The sequence below is a fragment of the Oncorhynchus clarkii genome, chromosome 20, assembly GCF_045791955.1.
Source record: "Oncorhynchus clarkii lewisi isolate Uvic-CL-2024 chromosome 20, UVic_Ocla_1.0, whole genome shotgun sequence".
Classification (NCBI taxonomy): domain Eukaryota; kingdom Metazoa; phylum Chordata; class Actinopteri; order Salmoniformes; family Salmonidae; genus Oncorhynchus; species Oncorhynchus clarkii.
Window position 1 is genome coordinate 69,407,759 of NC_092166.1, and position 24,202 is coordinate 69,431,960.

Consider the following 24,202-nt stretch of genomic DNA (forward strand, 5'->3'; position numbering starts at 1 on the left):
TATATTATCTGTAGTCAGATATAATTTGTCCTGGACAATGAGAACTAACAAAAAATAACCTACATCCTCTATAGCAGTGGTCACTAACCTTTTCTGGGTCAAGATAACTTTGAGTAAAAATGCAAGCCGAGATCTACAGCTCAGATTATTATTATTTTTTTTAAAACATGACTTAAAAAACGTAAGCCTATACAACATCAACCAATTAAAAACAGTTCTGTAGCAATGAGGTTTGTACAGTAGGCTAAAGGCCTAATACATTATCACTGCATATCGGCTATGCTTGAATTGCTCTGCAATGTTGTTCTTCTCAGACCATTTTGAAATGATATATTTTTTAAATTGGTATATGATCACACTTGTAATAGCTCATTTGTTGTATTACTTGTGAGGCCCGGCTGAGTGAGCATAATCATGAGTTTTGTTTTTTTACTGGACTGATAGCCTGCATCTGATGGTCAGTCTGATGGGAGGGAGCAGGGGTGAGGCTGCCTCTCACCACAGTCACCGTCCCCTTGCTCTCCCTCCGCTGAGAAAATGTGGCACAGTCTTCCAACTGATGGTAAAACTCCAGTCACACTGCATTATTCCTGCCTCATGCACCAATTTATGTTGTTACTCCTATGACCAGGGAAAGTGAAATATTACTTGATATAAAAAAAGAAGAAGCTGCAAGCCGCTAATAATAACAACGCAAGCTTATCGGAACACTATAGTCATTCATTACAGCTGCAGTGCTGGTTGTAGCGTGAGTGGAAGTAGGGAGACCGTGCATTTTCATGCTTATAAAAGTGTTGAACAAAGTGTTGATTAAGTTGTTATTCAGCACTGTCAAACATGAACTTACTCTTAAAAACAGAAGCTCTTTGCTGTATTCGTTGAGTCTCTAGTCATGGTTTTAAAAGTTTAGAATTCTCAACTTTGTGAATAAAAATGTAAAATATGTTTTAGTTTATGGATCGTTGAAACTGTGCAGACGTGGTGATCTGAGCTATCTGATTGGCCAGCCGTAGGCCTATAGGTGATTTGCTCTCCGAGCCTGTCGTGTAGACGGAGTTCTACCTTCAGACACATGAAATGGTTCAACATGGGAATACTTTGCCTTCCTGGTATTAGGGCTGCTAATTCAAGTGCACCTACCACCAACAGCACGAAACGAAAAAAATAAAAAAAGAGCTCTAAGCTTTATCGTTGAGTTTTTTTTACAGAAATGTTCGATGATCGACTAGGAATGCCTTGGAGATGGATCAGTCGACCGCCAAATTGGTGACCACTGCTCTTCTATAGGATTAATTCAGATTGTATTCAACAAGAAAAATCCTCCCAAACACTATTCAGCACTTCTTTTAACACAGCCATGAACAGAATCCAAACCCTCGATTCCACTCATCTACTCTGTATCCTTGCTGTTTATCTATCCAGATTTAATGCATTTTCCCACCTAATTTATTTTACAAATGGGATTAAATGTGTGGGGTGAGAGCCTTTCACATGCCATGCAACAGGGATTTTCTCCCATTTCCATTATCTCTGAACATCACTCATACAGGGAGAGACAGAGTGATGAGGTGCTACATCAGAGTTTCTCACAGTCTACAGGGTAGATTACGAGTGCATTAACAACAAGGAGTTACTGTGGTCTGTTAAATCCACATCATGTCAATGGTGGGTGGTGACTCATACTGTATCAGTCAGCCCTAAAGAGCTTCATAATGATGCTTAATTTCAGAGCATTATATTGACACAGTAGGTCGACATGATCAAAATAAAGAAAAACGTTTTTCTTTAAAATTGAAGGCTGTTCATTCTAAAATGAATACCATTTAAACATCCCCTTGAATGCATGTTCTGAATAAAAATGTATGAAAAAGAAAACATGGGTAATATCACATCGGTCCCAAAGCAGGTCTCCTTACCTTTCTTGGTGGGTGAGTAGGCGTTGGTAAGGAAACGGAAGTGTCCCTTGTTGTACCAGCTGATGAGAGAGGTGTTACCTCTCATCATGCTGCGGGACTGGCCCCTCTGCTGGGGGCTCTCAGGGTTCACCAACATGGACTGGGGCAGGCCGGTGCAGTCACTTTTCCTGGTGCTCAGCAGCCCACAGCAGTAGATCTCTGGCAGAGGACAAACACACACCTTACTTTAAATGTCAGAGGGACTTTATATTTGAACGAACCACCACACTGTATAATCTGTACATGTTAGCTGACTATTTCCCCTTCTTTCTTAAAGCCCATCCTCTCCCACCACCTGCAGTAATGATAGATGGCACAGATTGCAGGTGGCCAGTATGTGTTCAGATTGAGATCAGAGGATAAAGCCTAGAGGAGGACACCAAGAGGACAGACTCGCTCTCACACCACCTCTTACTCGGCAAGGGGTAAAAGAAAGACAGTGCCGTTTTTAATAGAGCTGTAGCTGAACATGATTAATATCTATGTCAGCTGCTGCAGGGCTACGGGGCTGGTTTACTGTGGCATCACTGCCCCTCTCACCAGGCTGTTCACTTTGTTAATTAAAACAATAGGATGAACTGGTGGTCTAGGTTTCCAAAATGAGCCTTGGGAGAATTTACTGTACGTCAACTCCATGTCTGGTTGTGCAGCCTAGTGGGTGGTAGGCATGGAAGCAGCAAAATAAACAATTCACATGTTGGTTCTCAGGGTTAACTTCAATTGACACTCTTCTTTTTCATTACTACAGTAGCAGGAGGACATGTATGGTGATTAAAAACAGCAGGGGATGAGCAGGGAGTGATGAGAAAGGAGATTACAGTACATACTGTACAGCGAGAGAGAAAGGGATAAAGAAAAGGATGAGAGAAAGAGGGAGACAGAGACAGAGATTATTGTGGGGGTGATAGCAACACTTGCGTGTAATCAAAGCAGAAACAAATATGCAGAAATGATAGCCAGTTAACGTTAGCTAGGCAATGCTAGCCAATGTAAGACTAACACATATGACCAGTTCATGCACCACAACAGATCATACATACATTGTTCCATAAAACTAGCTAGCTAAATAGGTTCAAAGCAGGATCAAAGACAATGCCAAACTTTGGGAAACGGTCACACTGCTAGCTAGCTGCCTTACAATGGGCATTGAAAACTAGCTAGGTAGAATACGCCATAGACCAAGCTATGGTAAAATAAGATTTCAGCGAGGACAAAAACTGCAGTTAGCTACACTACATTTTCTTGACTAAGAACAACTCAGACCACAACAAAAACCATAGCCGAGAAAACAAATTGCTTTATTAAGAAACAATATGCTTAACTGAACAAAAATATGACGGCAACATGTAAAGTGTTGATCCCATGTTTCATGAGCTGAAATAAAAGATCAACATTTTTCCATACGCACAAAAAGCTTGGTCTCTCAAATTTCGTGCACACGTTTGTTTACATCCCTGTTGGCAGCATTTCTCCGTTGCCAAGATAATCCATCCACTTGACAGGTGTAGCATATCAAGAACTTGATAAAACAACATGATCATTACACAGGTGCACCTTGTGCTGGGGACAATAAAAGACAACTAAAAATGTGCAGTTTTGTCACACAACACCACAATTGTCTCAAGTTGAGGGAGCGTGCAATTGGCATGCTGACTGCAGGAATGTCCACCAGAGCTGTTGCCAGATAATATTCATTTCTCTACCATAAGCCACCTCCAACACAATTTTAGAGAATTTGGCAGGAGGTCCTCACAACAGCAGACCATGTTTAAACACGCCAGCCCAGGACCTCCACATCCGGTTTCTTTACCTGCAGGATCGTTTGAGACCAGCCATCCAGACAGCTGATGAAACTGTGGATTTGCAGAACCGTATAATTTCTGCACAATCTGTCAGGAACCATCTCAGGGAAGCTCATCTGTGTGCTCGTCATCCTCACCAGGGTCTTGACCTACTGAAGTTTGGCGTTTTAACCCAATTCAGTGGGAAAATCCTCACCTTCGATGGCCACTGGGACGATGGAGAAGTGTGCTCTTCACAGAAGAATCCCAGTTTTAACTGTACTGGGAAGAAGGCAGATAACGTCTACGGCGTCTTGTGGGTGAGCGGTTTGCTGATGTCAACATTGTGAACAGAGTGCCCCATGGTGGCTGTGGGGTTATAGTATGGACAGGCATAAGTTACGGACAACGAACAAATTGCATTTTATCGATGTCAATTTGAATGCACAGAAATACCATGACAAGCTCCTGAGGCCCATTGTCGTGCCATTCATCCACCGCCATCACCTCATGTTTCAGCATGATACTGCACGACCCCATGTCGCAAGGATCTGTACACAATTCCTGGAAGCTGAAAATGTCCCAGTTCTTCCAGGGCCTGCATACTCACCAGACATGTCACAGATTGAGCATGTTTGGGATGCTCTGGTTCGACGTGTTCAGTTCCTGTCAATATCCAGCAACAACAGTCACTGAAGAAGAGTGGGACAACATTCCACAATCAACAGCCTGATCAAATCTATGCGAAGGAGATGTGTTGCACTGCATGAGGCAAATGGTGGTCACACCAGATACTGACTAGTTTTCTGATCCATGCTCCTACTTTTAAGGTATCTGTGACCAACATATCTGTTCCCAGTCATGTGAAATCCATAGATTGAGGCCTAATGAATTTATTTCAATTGACTGATTTTTTGAACTGTAACTCTGTAAAATCTAAAATTGTTGCATGTTGCGTTTATATTTTTGTTCAGTGTAGTTATGAACCGCATATAGTCAATGGTTGAACCCCAAATGCACATGTCTCAGTTCAGTTGTGCACTACAAGTAAGCAAATGCACGCTAGCATCAGACAATTTACCAGGTCCGGCATACACTCCCTTTCCTGCTTTCTTGTCATTATTATAATCAACATTTGTAATGACTGATTAAAATGGTGTCGAGTTACTTTTCAGTGTGTTCCCAGAAAATCTGAAGTCGCCATCCACAAGTAAAGTAGTTAGGGGGTCCTGGGCGTGAGCCAGGTGCCCCGCTCTTTCGACAGTCAACTCAAATTAAGCACGGAGAAGTAGTAGGTAAGCACGTATAGTAATGAGTAGGATTGTGTTCACGTGCTAAATGGATTACTTTTGATTAAAACGTTTTATCTTCCGTCCCTCCCCACCTTCATAACCCGGTGTACCCTGGGCCAGATTAATCGAACCCCCTCTCTGCTTGCTTAAATTGTGCGCCATTGCTACGCATTCCAAATAAAATTACATGCTTGCTAACTTAGCTACATTATTACATGAGTCGGTTTTCAGAAAATCAACTGTTTTAGACTATTGTATTTCAATCAAGTGTGAGAAACAAACATTCAATCAGTATAGAGTGAATTAACCAAATCATTTTGGAACCGACACTTCCAGACTCCATTTAAAATGGTCTGTCTAACTACATTTTATTAGAACAGGATTTGTAGTGTAATCGTTAGTTATCCGTCTATAGATCTGAAGAGTGTGGGTTTGCCTCCCGGAGGATACATTTGGACCATTCATTTGTTTATAGTTTTGACAGCCCATTCCCGCCACACACACACTTTAATTTATTAAGTGGCAATTAAAACAGCCTTTGGGTTCGTGGAGTGGCAGGCAAGTGTCAGTGAGTGTGGTGGTGTGTACTACTGCGTGCGTTTTGCTAGAACGGAGGAGAGACCTGCTCTCAGACTCTAAAAGGAAGAGGTCGTTGCCCTCATCTCTGAAATGCACATTACACGCTATCCCTACGGTACTGCCCAAGGACACAGTGCTTTATGGCAGAGTGGTGGATTGTGGGCATGCGCCTGTCAAGGAGAAATGCAAGCTGGCCCATGTAGAGCTGACAAACAACTTCAAAAAATTCAAATGGACGCAGTACACATGGTACTTCGGACAATACTTCAAATCGGTTTTGTTCCAAATTTGTGAGTATTCACATCTGTTTTTATAATTTATACTACCCTTTATACATGTGGGAATGTATGGGCTTTTACTGTAGTTGGACAGCGGTGTACAGAATTACTGAACATTTGTAGCTAAAGGATTTATAGCACCTATCCAATGTCAGATATGTAAATCATTTTTCTTAAGAGTGTTTTGTACTTTTGTTTTACAGGTGTTTCACAGCAGTATTTGTATCAGGAGTTACCAAAATTGCTCTTGAAGATCCACAGGGTTATGCATGTTTTTTATTTTTTTCAAGCCTAGTACCACACCTGATTCTACTACTCAGCTGTTCATCAACACCGTAGCTGTTTATAAAGACCAAAATCGGGTGTATTTTCCAGGAGCTTGCTCAATTGTTTTAAGAGAGATTAGGGAATAAAATCCAGTTTACTAGTTTACTTACATATTTACATATAAGTGGGTTTCTGGTTTTTCACTTCCCTCTGGAAAATCAACTGTTAATATTAAATACACTGCTCAAAAAAATAAAAGGGAACACTTAAACAACACAATGTAACTCCAAGTCAATCACACTTCTGTGAAATCAAACTGTCCACATAGGAAGCAACACTGATTGACAATAAATGTCACATGCTGTTGTGCAAATGGAATAGACAACAGGTGGAAATTATAGGCAATTAGCAAGACACCCCCAATAAAGGAGTGGTTCTGCAGGTGATAACCACAGACCACTTCTCAGTTGCTATGCTTCCTGGCTGATGTTTTGGTCACTTTTGAATGCTGGCGGTGCTTTCACTCTAGTGGTAGCATGAGACGGAGTCTACAACCCACACAAGTGGCTCAGGTAGTGCAGCTCATCCAGGATGGCACATCAATGCGAGCTGTGGCAAGAAGGTTTGCTGTGTCTGTCAGCGTAGTGTCCAGAGCATGGAGGCGCTACCAGGAGACAGGCCAGTACATCAGGAGACGTGGAGGAGGCCGTAGGAGCGCAACAACCCAGCAGCAGGACTGCTACCTCCGCCTTTGTGCAAGGAGGAGCAGGAGGAGCACTGCCAGAGCCCTGCAAAATGACCTCCAGCAGGCCACAAATGTGCATGTGTCTGCTCAAACGGTCAGAAACAGACTCCATGAGGGTGGTATGAGGGCCCGACGTCCACAGGTGGGGGTTGTGCTTACAGCCCAACACCGTGCAGGACGTTTGGCATTTGCCAGAGAACACCAAGATTGGCAAATTCGCCACTGGCGCCCTGTGCTCTTCACAGATGAAAGCAGGTTCACACTGAGCACATGTGACAGTCTGGAGACGCCGTGGAGAACGTTCTGCTGCCTGCAACATCCTCCAGTATGACCGGTTTGGCGGTGGGTCAGTCATGGTGTGGGGTGGCATTTCTTTGGGGGGCCGCACAGCCCTCCATGTGCTCGGCAGAGGTAGCCTGACTGCCATTAGGTACCGAGATGAGATCCTCGGACCCCTTGTGAGACCATATGCTGGTGCGGTTGGCCCTGGGTTCCTCCTAATGCAAGACAATGCTAGACCTCATGTGGCTGGAGTGTGTCAGCAGTTCCTGCAAGAGGAAGGCATTGATGCTATGGACTGGCCCGCCCGTTCCCCAGACCTGAATCCAATTGAGCACATCTGGGACATCATGTCTCGCTCCATCCACCAACGCCACATTGCACCACAGACTGTCCAAGAGTTGGCGGATGCTTTAGTCCAGGTCTGGGAGATCCCTCAGGAGACCATCCGCCACCTCATCAGGAGCATGCCCAGGCGTTGTAGGGAGGTCATACAGGCACGTGGAGGCCACACACACTACTGAGCCTCATTTTGACTTGTTTTAAGAACATTACATCAAAGTTGGATCAGCCTGTAGTGTGCTTTTCCACTTTAATTTTGAGTGTGACTCCAAATCCAGACCTCCATGGGTTGATAAATTTGATTTCCATTGATAATTTGTGTGATTTTGTTGTCAGCACATTCAACTATGTAAAGTAAAAAGTATTAAATAAGAATATTTCATTCATTCAGATCTAGGATGTGTTATTTTAGTGTTCCCTTTTTTTCTTTGAGCAGTATAAATACTAACAACTACTGTTGCCATTATTGTTTACTTTTACTGTTTCCATAAAAAACATTGAAATTAAAACCAAAAAACAATATTTTAAGTGAGAGGTAAGCATTGGTCTGAAGCTGAAAAAGAAAGGAAATTCACATGAGCACAATACCTAATCCACCCATGCTCTACCAAGGTTTTACCAACACACAGCTTTGACCTACTACAGTAACTATGTTGGTATTGTACTTCAAACTACAGTATGTGTAGGCAGAGTACTTAGGATTCAAACCTTCTCAAAACAGCCTAATTCATACTCTTCAGATGGACAATGGACTTTACGGTGTCCTGCTATTAAAATCAAGCCGCTCAAATTATAATATATATATATAAATGATTTGGCTGTATGTATTTTTAGATATTGTAAATGTGTATTATTGTTGCATCACTATCTTTATTACAAAAATAAATACAAGTACAAACAACTAAGCTACGTATTATTTTTACAGAAGTAATGAACTGTCCATTGATCAGCAAAGCAATTGATTAAACAGGACCATGTTTGAAACACAAGTGGTTCTGAGCTTATGTCAATATAAAACAGGTAAGCTAACAGTTACAGAAATAAGGAATGCAGACCGGCTTTATCTATCTGACCTACTGTGTCCATAACCTGTTGTTATGTTGGGTACCGTACTGACCAAAAAAAGGATGTTATTATATAATGCACCACATTACTACAAGACAAAACAGCTCAATCAAGTTTGGTGGTCTTGTAAGTATAAAAGCTGGTGATGCACCGATATGACATTTTTGGCTGATATCGATATCTGATATTTTCCTTGCCCCCCAAAAAAACTATACCGATATAAATTTTTTGCAGCCTTTTAAGCATTCTAGTACAGTTAAATAGTTAACACACACATGGACGCAGCTGTCTAAGGCACTGCGAGGCAGTGCAAGAGGCGTCACTACAGTCCCTGGTTCGAATCCAGCCTCCATCACATCCGGCCGTCATAGGGCGGTGCACAATTGGCCCAGCGTCGTCTGGGTTTGGCCGGGGTAGGCCGTCATTGTAAATAAGAATTTGTTATTTACGGACTTGCCTAGTTAAATAAAAGGGGCACAAACACACACACAAATTATTTTGTTGGCATTTACGTATGTCCCCATTACCAATAAAACATAATCAAAACCCATTTCTTTCACTTACTTGCTGTGCTGTTTTGTTGATCATTTCTTCAGTCGTTTCATTCTCAACCAGGATTTATTTCTATGGAACGCCGTTTGGGTCTTTGCGTGCCCAAAAAAAGATACACGTCAAATAACACTATTTGACGTGTCAAATAAGCTTGTTGACCAACCAGGATCTGAATAATGACAAAAAAAATCTAAATGAAGTAGTTATTACACTATCACTCGTATTTCATGTGTCACAACGATTCATCGCTATGATGCTGGTAAGTTGTCTCGCGTACTTAGTGTTGGTCATAAAAGAAAAGTTAGCTAGCTCATGGATGCAAACAATGTTCTTCCCCAAAAAAATTCAAAATGACAATCTGTTTCAGTAGCTATAGTTAGCTAGCTGACTATGTAGCAATCTAAAATAACCCTAATTTTTAAGGCAGTTCTTATTTAATGGTGGTCGGACCCATCTATGTGAAGCTAGCCACAATAAGGATAGCCTAAGGATAAGGAAGTTAGCCTTCAAAATAAAAAGTATGGAATAATTCTACTATTTGTATTCATTTGCATCACTGTCAATGACATACTTTTATTTTGAAGGCAAACCGCAAATTCCACTATTGTGCCTAATCCTTATTGTGGCTAGCTTCACAACACATAACCCGGTCCGGGTCGAGCCTCACTAGCCAGATGAAGCTAGCTGACTGCTTACAATGCTAGCTTTGGAAAACAGGGTTAAGTAGCTGGCTAGCTATTTATTTTCATGAAGTGAAGTTCAATTTCAATAGGCGAACAACAAGTTGCAAACTAGCTAATACTTACTCACAAGGATTCCTAAATCATTGCTAAGAATAATGAAAATGACTGCAGTTTCTACTGGTCATTGTTTTCAGGCTGATTGTATTGGTGCTAGCTGGGTTTCAAGCTAAAGCTCACTACCCCAGAAGTTGCGGCCGAACAAATGATGCTTTATTACCAACGCGGTATTGTAAACATGTCGTTCGTGGCCAGTGTTTGCAGACTTTTTTTGTACAGCTTCGACAGTGCTACTCTATCTTTTTTGACACGCAAAGACCCAAACAGCGTTCCATAGTATGTATGTTGTGAAGCTAATAGCAGTGGCGCTATTACTATGTAACTCCGGTAGAGCAACATCTGAAAAAGAGCTCACTTGGTAGTGTGTACCGGTGCTCGACCAGTCGGCGAAAGCCAACATCACCCACGACAGAGAACGTTTGATTGTCAAGGGCAATGAATACCATTATCTTGTCTTTAATAGATTTCGCCTTTCAGTTGTCTCGCTGGATTTTTTTTACTCTTTCAAATGACTGCTAGACTTGTTTGACTGCTCGATCCACACAGCATTGTGGGCTAGGTTATGAATGCTGTGTTGCACGTGTAGGGCAAAATTTTACCTGGTGTCATTACGTCATGTACATTCGTTATATAGGTATGCACGGCAGCTTTGACATCGGTTTTTAACATCGCCGTTACACTAGACATTGGGCCGATACCGATGTTGGCATTTTCAGCTAATATCGGCCAATTCCGATATGTTTACCGATATATCGTGCATCCCTAATAAAAGCAAAGCTTGATTTAATTTAATAAATAAAAAAATATCACAAAAAAGGTAGTGTAATGGGATGTCCAATACTTTACCTTGTGTGAGGTAAAAATCACATTGTTGTGAAAGCACCTCCTCTAAGAGTATGAATTAGGCTGTTTGAGAAGGTTTGAATACTAAGCAACCTGCCTACACATAGTTTGAAGAACAATACCAACATAGCAACTGTAGTAGATCAAAGCTGTGTGCTAGAAAACCTTGGTAGAGTATGGGTGGAATAAGCATTGTGGCGCTCCTGAATACCCTTTTTAAGCTTCAGACAAATGCCTCCACCCATTTAAACAGTTTGTTTTTAATAGAAAGAAAGAAAGAGATGCAGAGACAGACAGACAGAGATGCAGAGACAGACAGACAGACAGACAGACAGACAGACAGACAGACAGACAGACAGACAGACAGACAGACAGACAGACAGACAGACAGACAGACAGACAGGGAGATGCAGAGACAGAAAGAGATGCAGAGACAGACAGACAGACAGACAGACAGGCAGGCAAGCAGACAGACAGAGATGCAGACAGACAGGCAGAGATGCAGACAGACAGGCAGGCAGGCAGGCAGGCAGACAGAGATGCAAAGAGGCATACAGACAGACAGCCAGAAAGAGATGCAGAGACAGACAGAGATGCAGAGACAGACAGACAGACAGACAGACAGACAGACAGACAGACAGACATAGAGATGCAGAGAGAGACAGGCAGAGACAGAAAGAGATGCAGAGACAGACAGACAGACAGGCAGGCAAGCAGACAGACAGACAGAGATGCAGGCAGGCAGACAGGCAGGCAGAGACAGGCAGAGACAGACAGACAGACAGACAGACAGACAGACAGACAGACAAAGAGATGCAGAGACAGACAGGCAGACAGAGACAGAAAGAGATGCAGAGACAGACAGACAGACAGACAAGCATATACCCTGTTTCTCAAACTCCTGGTACAGGTTGAGGCTGGTGATGCTGGGTCCGGTGAAGATGATGCTGTTGCGGCCTGAGAGGTTCTGACACAGCTGTTTGGCCACCATACTGTGGAGCTGAGGCTTGATCTTCAGGGTGGCCAATCCATCAGGACCCTGGCCCTCCTTTAGATGCACATAGATCTGGAAGAGAGATACAGACAGTCAAAACCACGATAATGTCATACACTGACATATCGAAATCAATACATACATTACCTCAGGAATGATCTGTGTAGCAGCTATTATTCCAAGTGTTCCAATTAGCGACCTTGATGTGGCTCCTACAATCTGAATCACTGGCCTGGCTTAGCTCCATTGATTACAATTTACATGTAAATATTACTCTGATCAGACAAATTGATTGATACACTAGTTATCATCACACAATGTAATTTATCATTTACACTATGAACCCTGTTGTTTAGTAATAGATGAGACATTAACAGTCGTTGTCTTGCAAATTACAAATGAAAAATACATAATAGATGAATTATTCTTCCCACCAACCGGAACGGGCGTGCATATCCATTAATTCTCATGCCTTCCTGGGTCTGTTTGAGGCTTGGGGCAGCAGTCATTTGGTTATACACCCACCAAGAGCAGAGAGCAATTATACTAAGTGGACTGGCACTTTATTTTCCAAGCAGTGACTGGGCATTGCACTAATGGAATCCCATTGATTCACTCTATAACTTTTCCCTTTGTTTTCTCTCTTCTCCCTATGGCACATTTCTGCCATAAAAGAAGACAATTCAGAGCCAAAAGAAACCGATCGGCTTGTAAAAGCTTAACTCCTGGGAAACAACAACAGAACATTGGGTCTGGAGACTGATTGAGGCACTGGGATGGTCCTATATCAGTCATCCAATCACACAGTTTGCCTGGATCTCTCAGCTGTCTGAGTGAGTGGGAAGGGCATGGTCTGATTGCACTAGTCCTGTCGTATTCTAGAGTCTAGACGAATGGCAGGCAGTCTTGTGCAATTCCCGGTGAGGTTGCACAGGGGGTAATTGAAGGTGCACAGTCTGTCACAAAGTTGGCAAAGCACTAGCTCCCAGATATAAGAGTATAAATCCAAGAGGTTACAGTAAAGTCCCTCCCCTCATTTTTTTCTCCACTGCTCTCACCATCTCCCTTTGTCTCATTTACATAAACATACACACACTGTACCTGACAGATGAAGCCAGTGGATGTGCATTGGCGGACCCACAGACTGAATTTCCTCTTCCTCCTCTTCCTCAGCTCTCTCTCCGTACAGGTGGTGATGAACACCGGGTCCTCATCAATCAGAGGCTCATGGAGCACCTATGGAACAGTGGGAATATACAGTTCATATTCAAAGGACAGAGACGCATTCAGCCAAGAGCAGGTATATAACCAGGGATGGCACCATGGCAGCGGTTTCTGACTGAGTGTACTGTATAAGATGCATGTGTGTGGACTACAGACTAAGGCTAAGTAGCATCTTATCACAAAAATGTAGGATATCAAAGTGGATGGAGGACCCAGGCATGCGTTGCCATAGTGATTTCCCAACGGGACCAAGGAGACACAACGAGGCACAGGTGGTGTTTGTTTAGCCCAGAGCAGAACAGGCAAACCAATACTGTATATATACTGCCTGCTACCTCTCTGTTAATTAACTCACACCTACCACTGGGGAGCCACACAGACACACCGCCTGACTGAGAAGAAGTACCTAAAATATCTGCTCGGTCTGCAGGAAAGCCAGAACTCATGAGGGAGCAGGGATTTCAGACCTGCAACATAAGTGAGTGTGTGTATCAGATAGAGCACTGTAGATAAGGTGTGATGGGGTTGTTCCAGGTTGATTTTCACCCCTATCGATTTGTTGTGATGATACAACAGAAACACCTGGCTTCTTTACAGGAAGTCAAAGAAGTCTCTGTATCTTTTTTACAACGTTGACAAGAGGAGTTTGAGACAATTATTCAGTTGGAAACAAACAGCAACTGTTCATAGCTATCCACAGGTCTCCTGAAAATCCGAAAAAATGATTCACAAAAGGATTTCTAAAATAATTCACAGTTATTCCTGCATGGGTGAAGTCAGTGATAGGTGAACACATTCTGTTTAAATGTGTGTTGCCTGACTTTTCCCTGCTGCCTGGCTATAGACCTGTCCTTCATAACCTTCTACTAAGTGCTCTACTGGTAAATTACAACCATCTGTTATGCTCTATTGGTCTTTGGCCTGTGGGGGCTGGATGTCTATCAAACCCATTTCTCAACACCAATGACTTAATCGCAGTGGAAGCCATGATACAGATGAATTCTATCAGTCTTCTCTCTCTGTCTCTTGCTGACAGCTACTGCATTAGCTAAGATCAGTGGCAGTTTGACAACCATTACCTGAGGGAAATACAGTGTCTGAGAAGATAGCGATGGAAACAAAAAAAGGTACACCTATTTCCCAGACCTTCTTAATTTGCTAGATCTCTAAACAGAGTTGTTTGTGTTGTCTACGTTAATGAGTGAGAAAAGAAAAAAATGTACAGCTAGCTAAGCAGAATTGTTAATGCCACAAAGCTCAGCAATTTTAAATGTATCTTCCAAAGAACCCCTGCTATGCCAGAGATGCACCGGAAGGCACTATCCTCTTTGACATGCACCGTTCCTTCCATCTTAAAAGTAGAAACTTCACTTATAAAGGCTTTTGTTATGCTTATTATACAGATGTAGGATCTTCATTTGATCACCCTTTTGCAGGAGAACTTTCCTACAATGCAGGAAATATAAAACGTGTAGTGTATGAGGTTTAAAAAGATTTCTGAAGTTTGTCATTTCCACTTTGAAATTTCAGACTAGATTGTTACCTTACGAAAAATGTAACAACCCCTACAAAAATGTCCATTAATTATAATCCACATACTAAATAACATTTCCTGTTGCTGCAGAATTCATTTTCTGCTGTAGCAAACCGGCTCAAAATAAGATCCTACTGTAAATTTGTTAAAGGCAGAAGCTGAAGAAGGTAGGCTTCACAGACAGAAAAAAACAGTACATGGAACATTTTGGGTAGACAATTTTTCTTCACCACAGCCAGGGAAAATGCATTCATTTTTCAGACAGGACATCCACCACTAGTCTGTGCTGATCAGAGTCCCTGGCAGAGGCAGCCCAATCAAAGACATGTTAGCAGCACATCCCACTGTGGAGCTATGGAGGGTATGTTTTTCGTCATACCTTCACAGCTACTGGACTAGATGGTACTGGGCAGTAAGTGAAGATAATAAGAAAATGAATGTCTGGGTGAAAGTATTTGCATTGGCAAATGATAAAGGTTTTGTACAGTGCCCGTTGGATTGTACACACACAGAGAGAGAGAGAAACACCCTTATCTGAGCTGAGATACTGAGGCTGTCATCAGTGCTGTGCTGTGTCCAGACTCCAGCCTTGGGGGCCCTGACCTCTAGGACAGAGGCTGTGGTGTGAAGGTGCATTCCCAATCCCTCAGCTCTGACTGTGTGAGTCTGCCTCATTTCCATTTAAACTCCTGGGAGTGAAGCAGAGCAGAGGGGAAGGGAAATGCCCTCTCAGAACTCCTCTCCTGTCAGCTTCGGGAGGTAGCAGTGCCCTGCTTTGATCCACCAAGTCTGACAGGGAATTTACATGCAACGCGCAATGCCTGATCACCAGGGAGCACGCTGAGGAAAACTGTCAGCCTCCTGTACACTGTGTATATAGCTGAGAATACACTACTTCTTGACTGACACATTGGGTGCATCCCAGAGTTATTCTCAGATACAAGTGTTGGGGCCGGGACGATACCAGTATCACGATACTCAAGGCAAGGAAACAAAACACAAAGCAGATTTTACTTCTTTAGGAGAACAGCCCTAATGTTGGAAACAAACATCATTATGCTGTCATCCAGAGTTAAATTTATTTATTTTCCAAGCTATAGCATATTTTACATACAGCGGGTTTTTAACCTTTCTGGTGCAGGCGTTCTGCTAGTGACCCACCTCGACAACATCCGGTGAAATTGCAGAGCGTGAAATTCAAATTACAGAAATATAAATATTTAACATTCATGAAAATACAAGTGTAATACATCAAAATAAATGTTAACTTCTTGTTAATCCAGCCTCTGTCTTAGATTTCAAAAATACTTTATGGCGAAAGCACACCATGCGATTATCTGAGGACAGAACTCTGCATACAAAAGCATGAAAAAAAAATTTCAACCAGGCAGGTGCGCCACGAAAGTCAGAAATAGCGATATAATAAAAGCCCTACCTTTGAAGATCTTCTACTCCAAAAGGTCCTAGTTACATCACAAATGATCCTTTTGTTCGATAAAGTCCTTCTTTATAACACCAAAAACTCAGTTTAGCTGGCGCGCTTCATTCAATAATCAACGGTTTCCCTCCTTCAAAATGCATACAAAATTAATCCCAAACGTTACCAATTAACTTCTCCAAACAACGTTTATAATAGATTATAAACGTTGTTAAAAACCTCAGCTACCCTAATACGTAAATAAATTCTAACATTTATGACGGAGAATCGTTATTGTCTTTACCAGAGATAAACAACAAAGAACGCGCTCTCATCCACACGCATGAAAACACTACAGCCAAAATGGGAGCCACTTAGAAAAACTACAAATTCTAGCTAATTTTTCAAAAAACAAGTCTTAAACTCTTTCTAAAGACTGTTGACATCTAGTGGAAGCCCTAGGTACTGCAATCTGGGAGGATTTTGCCTCATAATAAACATGACAGTCATTGAAAACAGTGGTATGCTGAAAAAATATTAATTTTGGGATGGTTTGTCCTCTGGGTTTTGACCGGCCATATCAGTTCTGTTATACTCACAGACATTATTTTAACAGTTTTAGAAACTTGAGTGTTTTTTTATCCAAATCTACCAATTATATGCATATCCTAGCTGACAGGCAGTTTACTTTGGGCACGCTTTTCATCCGGATGTCAAAATACTGCCCCCTAGCCCAAAGAGGTTAAAGAGCGAATGAATGCACTGATTCAACCTGTTTCTCTGTTGCTCATTAAGAAAAACTAGATATCAGTCTTGGGGATGTGGTTCGATGTGGCAGTTATTGATGTTTGTCCCCCATGGGATACCATAGGAACAAAGCCAGTATTACTTCCACAAAATACTCAGAATGAATCTAAGATACACTCTATATGCACAAAAGTATGGACACCGCTTCAAATGAGTGGATTGGGCTATTTCAGCCACACCTGTTGCGGACAGGTGTATACAATGGAGCACACAGCCATGCAATCGCCATAGACAAACATTGTCAGTAGAATGGCCTTACTGAAGAGCTTACTGACTTTCAGCGTGGCACTGTCATAGGATGCCACCTCTCCAACAACGGTTTGTCAAATTTCTGCCCTGCTAGAGCTGCCTCGGTCAACTGTAAATGCTGTTATTGTGAAGTGGAAACGTCTAGGAGCAACAATGGCTCAGCCGCAAAGTGGAAGGCCACACAAGCTCACAGAACAGGACCGCAGAGTACTGAAGCGTAGAGCGTAAAAATAGTCTGTCCTTGGGTTGCAACACTCACTACCGAGTTCCAAACTGCCTCTGGAAGCAACGTCAGCACAAGAACTGTTCGTCGAGAGCTTCATGAAATGGGTTTCCATGGCTGAGCAGCTGCACACAAGCCTAAGATCACCATGCACAATGCCACGCGTTGGATGGAGTGGTGTAAAGCTCGCCACCATTGGACTCTGGAGCAGTGGAAAATAATTTTCTGGAGTGATGAATCCCGCTTCACCATCTGCCAGTCCGACAGACAAATCTGGGTTTGGCGGATGCCAGGAGAATGCTACTTGCCCCAATGCATAGTGCCAACTGTAATTTTTGGTGGAGGAGAAATAATGGTCTGGGGTTGTTTTTCATGGTTCGGGCTAGGCCCTTTAGTTCCAGTGAAGGGAAATCTTAACGTTACAGCATACAATGATATTCTAGACCATTCTGTGTTACCACAAAGTCGGAAGCAGTTTGGGGAAGGCCCTTTCCTGTTTCAGCATGACAATGCCCCATGCACAAAGCAAGGTCCATACAGAAATTGTTTGTCGAAATCGGTGTGGAAGATCTTGATTGGACAGAGCTCTGACCTAAATCCCATCGAACTCCTTCGGGATGAATTAGAACGCCGACTTCAACTTCTAATCGGCCAACATCAGTGCCCAACCTCACTAATACTCATGGCGGAATGGAAGCGTTTTCTATCAGAGAAGTTGTTTATTGCTCTTAGTTGAGCTTTCAAAGGACCACAGAGTTTGGTCTGCTTTGTGTTTTAATTTTGGCATGGAAAAAAAATATTGCGATACTGGTATCATCACAGCCCTAACAAGTGTTATACAATTTATACAATTTGATTGGGCATTTGCATTCCTTCTTATGTCTTTACTAAAATGTAATATTGGTTGTCATATTGGGAAAGTCAGTTGTACAACTGAATGCATTCAACTGAAATGTGTCTTCCGCATTTAACCCAACCCCTCGGAATCAGAGAGGTGCGGGGGACTGCCTTAACCGACCTCCACGTCTTCGGCGTCCGGGGAACAGTGGGTTAACTGCCTTGCTCAGGGGCAGAACGACAGATATTTTTTACCTTGTCAGCTCAGGGATTCAATCCAGATCCCTTTTGGTTACTGGCCCAACGCTCTAACCACTAGGCTACCTGCCACCCCATGATTTATATTGGTTGTTATATGGGTTGTTAATTTGATTGTCATATTGGTTGTTATATTGGGATGTCTGTGTCAAAGCGAGTAACTTAAAACTGAAGTAGAACAGAGGACAGGTATAAGAAATCCCTGCCATGGCCTGACACAGTGGCAATCACATGTAATTATTTCTGTAAGGTCAACAAAATTTCAACTTCGTATCCTCCCAGCCCACTTCTTCCTCCCAGCCCACTTCTTCCTGGCACAGAAACACAGACAGGTTGTCCTCCTTTCAGAAAAGTTCACATTGCCAAGGTTCTGAAAGAGATGGTGGAATCTTCATGGGAGGTTGCAAATTGCCTCATGTCAATCAATTTAAAATGCAGCAAGGATATTCAGTGTGCATTGGCTTGTTTCTGAACTTAATCTGAATCAATCCCTCTTGATTAGACAACCCAAATACATGTTATTCAGCTGCTGCCAGATGTGAGATTAACATTTGAATAGAGTTTAATTAGACAGAAAACAAGTTTACTCTTCACAGAACACTGCTTTGGAAGCTGAATATTAACTGTGAGTCTGTTCTAAACTAGGACAAACATGGACACAATGTCCTATTGTTCCAGGAATGTTTGTCCAAAAGACAACCTACCTATCTGAAGAACCCTGTGTTGTATTTTGAGTCTGTTCTAAATGTACCCAGAGCTGGGTACACCAAGCTGTAATATCCTGTGTCTGTTTGTGTTGTAAATATTTACAGTGCAGGATACTGAACTGTAATATACAATAACTGATGTGTATTATCTAAAAGGTGATCTAAAAGGTGTTATGATCTAAAATGGTTAATTTAACTCTATATAATGTAACTGTCATCTGCAGGTGTTGCAACCGGTTCAGGGAACAGAACTGAATACTGGAAAATAACAAACCTTTTTCAAGGAACAGAATCAGAACCGGGAACAAAAGTGATTCATTCTGTTCTGGAACAGAACCATTATTTTAAAAGCATGAGAACTGCTTAATAACATTATTTTATGTTCCAGGCATTTTTTTCTAGTCCCACAAAAAAACACCAACAAAACACCTATGCAAAGCCCTCACTCTGTCACTCAGAAAAATATTCCAGTGTCTTCCGGAATGCTGAAAATCTTTGCTAGTGTGTGTACATATTTAGGCTACATGCCCCTCCCCTACTGTACTGACGTTACAAGTGTAATTCAGAAGATAGGGAGAGATTAATTAGCTTGAGAACAATGGATTCATTTTCAATGCTAGTTAAAGATACTATAGGCCTAGTTATCACATTTCACGTTGAATTTATTAACTACAAAAAGTAAGATGTGTTTTTAATTCTGGTGCCCCTCTGCACACACAAGCTTGTTAGCTAGCTCCAGCTTGTTAGCTAGCTAGCTCAAAGGACATTCAAAGTTCCTCCCTAGAAGCCGCTCCTCCTAGGTATAATTCTGTGGTCCTAATTCAGATAATGCATGTCATAACAAGATGCCCAGCGACTCCTCCTCAACCCACTCTTGCACTCTCCCCACCCGCAACATTTCAGTCACATCTTGCGCCATAGGCTACACTTGTCTGCCCATCACACATGTAAACAACTATCTTGCCTCCTCGATCCACACTGATTGGTGAAGTAAATGAATGAGCTAACTATAAAAAAAATGGTGTATTTCACAGGTTAAAAAAGGAACTATATAAATCATACCTTTTTTTGGTTCGACCGGTTCAGAACATTATTCTGCTGGTCGTAACAGTGTAACAGATCAAAAGAAATTGGGGAAAATAAATATTTTTGGTTCCAACCCCTAGTCATCTGTATTAAACGTGTCCAAAGCTAAACAGTTCACACAGCAGCCCAGCGCCATACCTGAGTCTGAGAGGGGCGGAAGGTGCTGCAGCCGAACGACTGCTGCAGTGAGTCCAGGAAGGGCTGGATCTTGTAGAGGCCATGGCTGCTGTGGCTGGAGCGGAAGGCCACGATATGGAAGTACTTGAGGATCTTCTCAAAGCGCGCCTGGCTCATCTTGAGTGCAATGCTGCGGTTGCTGAAGAAGCCGCTGCTCCAGATACTGAGCACTGACTCACAGCGGTGAACGCTGGTGGAAGTCACGAAGCCCAGGAAGGCCTTCATCTCGGCCGCCGTCACGTTCCGCCAGCCCTCGTCGCTGCCGAAGCGCTCCTGGTACTTCTTGGCGTACATGTTGGTCTGCGTCACCATGTTTTGGATGGCGTTGTCGGGCACAAAGAGCTGGAAGAAGTCCATGCAAGTGGCTGTGGCTGGCATTCTCTGGATAGGGCCTGGTGACAAGGAGAGAGACAGAGAGACACGGATGATGGAGCTGCAGTCAAAGCATCACTCGCCCACTTCAAAACCTGCCTCAGATTGTTATTTTCATTTGACAGCATCAAATCACACATTACTTGTAAATTGAGTCTTACTTTTACAGTACTTTGACAGTATGGAGCTCTTTTGTGCATAGTTATTTTGTACTCTAAAAAAGCAAAACGCGTAGGCCTGCATATGAACCAACATTTCTTTCCAGTCTTTGTGATTTGGATTGTAGGTCACTGTCAACCCTAGGGCTGCAATCAACTTCTATTCAACATGACAGTAACCATAATGTCATCGAAACAAGAATACCGCTTTTTGGGCTTGAAGAAATGGTTCATTAATATAATATGTTACAACACTATCGTGGATGAAAACAGCCATTGTCTTGTCTCGAACATGTCAGATGAAACACAATTAATTCCTGCTTATGCAAGCCGACAGCTATAACCTTGTTTAGGTCAAGCCCACTCATCGACATTGACATACTAGTTTCCATGCATGTTAATCAAGTCAAGGCCAACTTGGTGACTGAAAATCTTACCTTCTCATTTAACTAAATTGGCAATGTGTAAGATTAAACACCTCGGGTAAGGCGGTCCTCCCTTAAGACTGACTTAGACAGTCTTCCAGACAGTGAACTCTAGCATTTAGAGCCAATTAATAGAGAATTGACAGGCGTGACTCTCTTTCAATTAAAAGCTGATGATCCATAAGGTGTAATAAAATGATCAGCTGTTATTCGTGTGAGAGAGAGTCAGACCTATTTTTCTTGGCACACTTGTAGCAAGCACATTTACTGGAGTGAGAAAATGTCTCTAAACAGCAGTCTAAATTCAGGCCCAATTAACCACGTAAGGAAGACTGTTTGGGTTAGACCATTTCTAAAAAGCTATTTAGCTAAAAGGAAGATTCTCATGTCCTCTCTAATGTCTCTAAGAGATAAGGAAAATGTTGGGTCTTAAAAAGGAGCTAAATTAACTAGTTTCGTTTGCTGAATAAATACAGTAGATTTTTACATTACTGCTCTTGCACTGAATGTACAGGCCAGGTTGACCGTGCTACAAGTTGTTACATTTAGGCACTTAGTCCTGTATAGTTTGTAACTATTGTAGTTCACCAATTCCTCAAACCCAGCCTGTGAGAGAGAGATACATCTAAGTAGGCTTCAGGCCAAAGGGTGTCTCACACTGCAGAAATTGTTTCAAAAACCACTAATGTAATCCAGTAGACTTTCAAACTTAATAACAAAGCATGACTGCCTTAGATGCAGGGATTTCCAAAGACAGAGTCATACAGGTTTCCACATAAGCAATACAGTAAACAAAAGTAATATCAAAAATACTATGCATAATAAATATTTTATGGAATAGAATTGTTTTATTCCCTTGATTAAGAATTCCATCCTGAGAAGAGTTTTCCAACATTTTCAGCAGACTACGATAAATTATTTATATCCCACACCATGAACTGATAGCATAGGATTAAGGATTTTAAGAAGTCTTCTGCTACTGAAGACATCAGTAAGAGGAGCCTCAAAAGCATTCACTAACCACTGCATATACTACTCTCCCATAATCCTGCCTTTATAGCTCATATTTAAACTAGGATGTAAGGTATTCTGTCAGGCAACAAACAACCACATGGGAGAGTTCCACATAAATATATAATGGTACATATTCTGTAAGAGATACACTTTTATTAGGATTGATTAATCATTCAGATTGAAAAGATTACTGTGTTGGCTGTGTTTACCACAAAAGTAACCCACCGGGCACACACTGGTTGAATCAACACTGTTTCCACATCCTTTCAACAAAATTACGTTGAACCAACGTGGAATAGAAGTTGAATTGACATCTGTGCCAAGTGGGAAGACACTGATTCTGCAGCTACAGTAATGTACACACTAAATGCAGGGGGTTGGTATTCAGATTATGTAGGTTTTGAAATCAAATGTCAGTCTTTCAGGCACGGAAACAGACTTGCACCTTTTTGACATGAATAGGTCTGAAATGACTGAAAAACCTGCGGTACAGTGTTTATAATAGGAACATATTGTAGATAACGTATGTGACATTCAATAAAGTGAAATAGAGCTGGATTGATTATAAAGCCTTTCTATCATAAATATTTGACATAATATATTGGTATACATTATACTGTAATAAAATATACTGTAACATACTGTAATCCATGGGGGGGGGGGGGGGGGGGGTTGTCCTAATGTGCATACGCATCACCGCTGCGATTTTACTAGGATAATGATGTAAACCAATAGGATGACATTATAGACCTATGGACAGACATACTAAGTACTCCCTATCCCTGTTATAGCTGTGTGATTTTCATAATGGACTAAATATCAATCATACAGACTCAATTTCTCATTTTGCCTATGAAAACTGCATGTTGTGCAGACATTTTTTAAAGGTTTTATTTATGTATGTAGGAGTAATGTTCCCATATTTACTCTGTCAGCAGAGTCAAACCCACATCTCAAGCTCCACATGAACATGTTGTTTCTCTAGTGGGACCTTGCACTGGATATCCTTGTCCTCAGTGAGCACCCGCTTACTGCATCCAAACCTTCAGTTGAGTTAACCTTACCACAGAACCACAGAACCACAGAACCACCTCATGTTCATCTTTCCTGGCCACATCAGCCCTGTGTCCTGCCTATTTGCTCATCTACTAATGGGTTTGATGCAGTCAAGCTTTTACTGCTCATTCGATACACCTGCCAGCACTCCCATTTGTGTCAAAAGTCTCAAATAACTTATAGGAAAATACCTAGTCCATTGCACAAATGAACGCAATCAATCGAAATGTGTCTTCCTCATTTAACCCAACCCCTCTGAATTAGAGGTGCGGGGAGCTGCATTAATTGATGTGCATGTCATCGGTGCCTGGGGAGTAGGTGTTGTTGGGGGGTTAACTGCCTTGCTCAAGGGCAGAACGGCAGAATGTTCCACCTTGCCAGCTTGAGAATTCGAACCAGCGACCTTTTGGTTACTGGCCCAATGCTATTGGTGGTGAGTGTGAGAAAACAAACGAGGCTCTAGTGGAGAATGCGACAGCCACACATACTGTAGTGTAGACTATAAAGTACAAAGACTTCTGTATGCTGAAGTGATTCCCAAAGCAATGCCTTGTGCCTGAAATGCATTGGCTAACACTACCACCTGTCACTGCCTGTGTTGATGCCCATACCAAAGCCTACAGGCAGATGGCATGATTTTCTCTCACATCGTGACAGTGGCACAATGCACCCCCAGACCACCATTTATCGAGAGGGGGGCATTTATTTGGAAGTCACATTTGGTCTCAGTGACAGAGCTTTCAAATGATGAAGGCAGGAACCTCAACCTACACTTGTTGTGTGATACATCCATAATGCTATTTTTTACTTCTATATGACTGATAATCATCTGTAATACAGTACATCGACAATTTTACAGGACATTTGTAAGGATAAGAATATTACA

At 42.1% G+C, this 24,202-nt stretch overlaps 1 protein-coding gene across 2 annotated transcripts in view; it reads right to left on the bottom strand.

The window, feature by feature from the left end:
- The window catches only part of LOC139376817 (piggyBac transposable element-derived protein 5-like), a 40,986-nt gene that overhangs the window by 8,764 nt on the left and 8,020 nt on the right, over positions 1 to 24,202 (bottom strand). For both annotated transcript variants that reach the window (XM_071119755.1, XM_071119754.1), the window contains 4 exons: positions 20,253 to 20,683; positions 12,874 to 13,008; positions 11,664 to 11,844; positions 1,917 to 2,114 (listed from right to left, as the gene is read on the bottom strand). In XM_071119755.1, the coding sequence (XP_070975856.1) occupies positions 1,917 to 2,114; positions 11,664 to 11,844; positions 12,874 to 13,008; positions 20,253 to 20,683 (945 nt within the window). The remainder of the gene's footprint in view (positions 1 to 1,916; positions 2,115 to 11,663; positions 11,845 to 12,873; positions 13,009 to 20,252; positions 20,684 to 24,202) is intronic.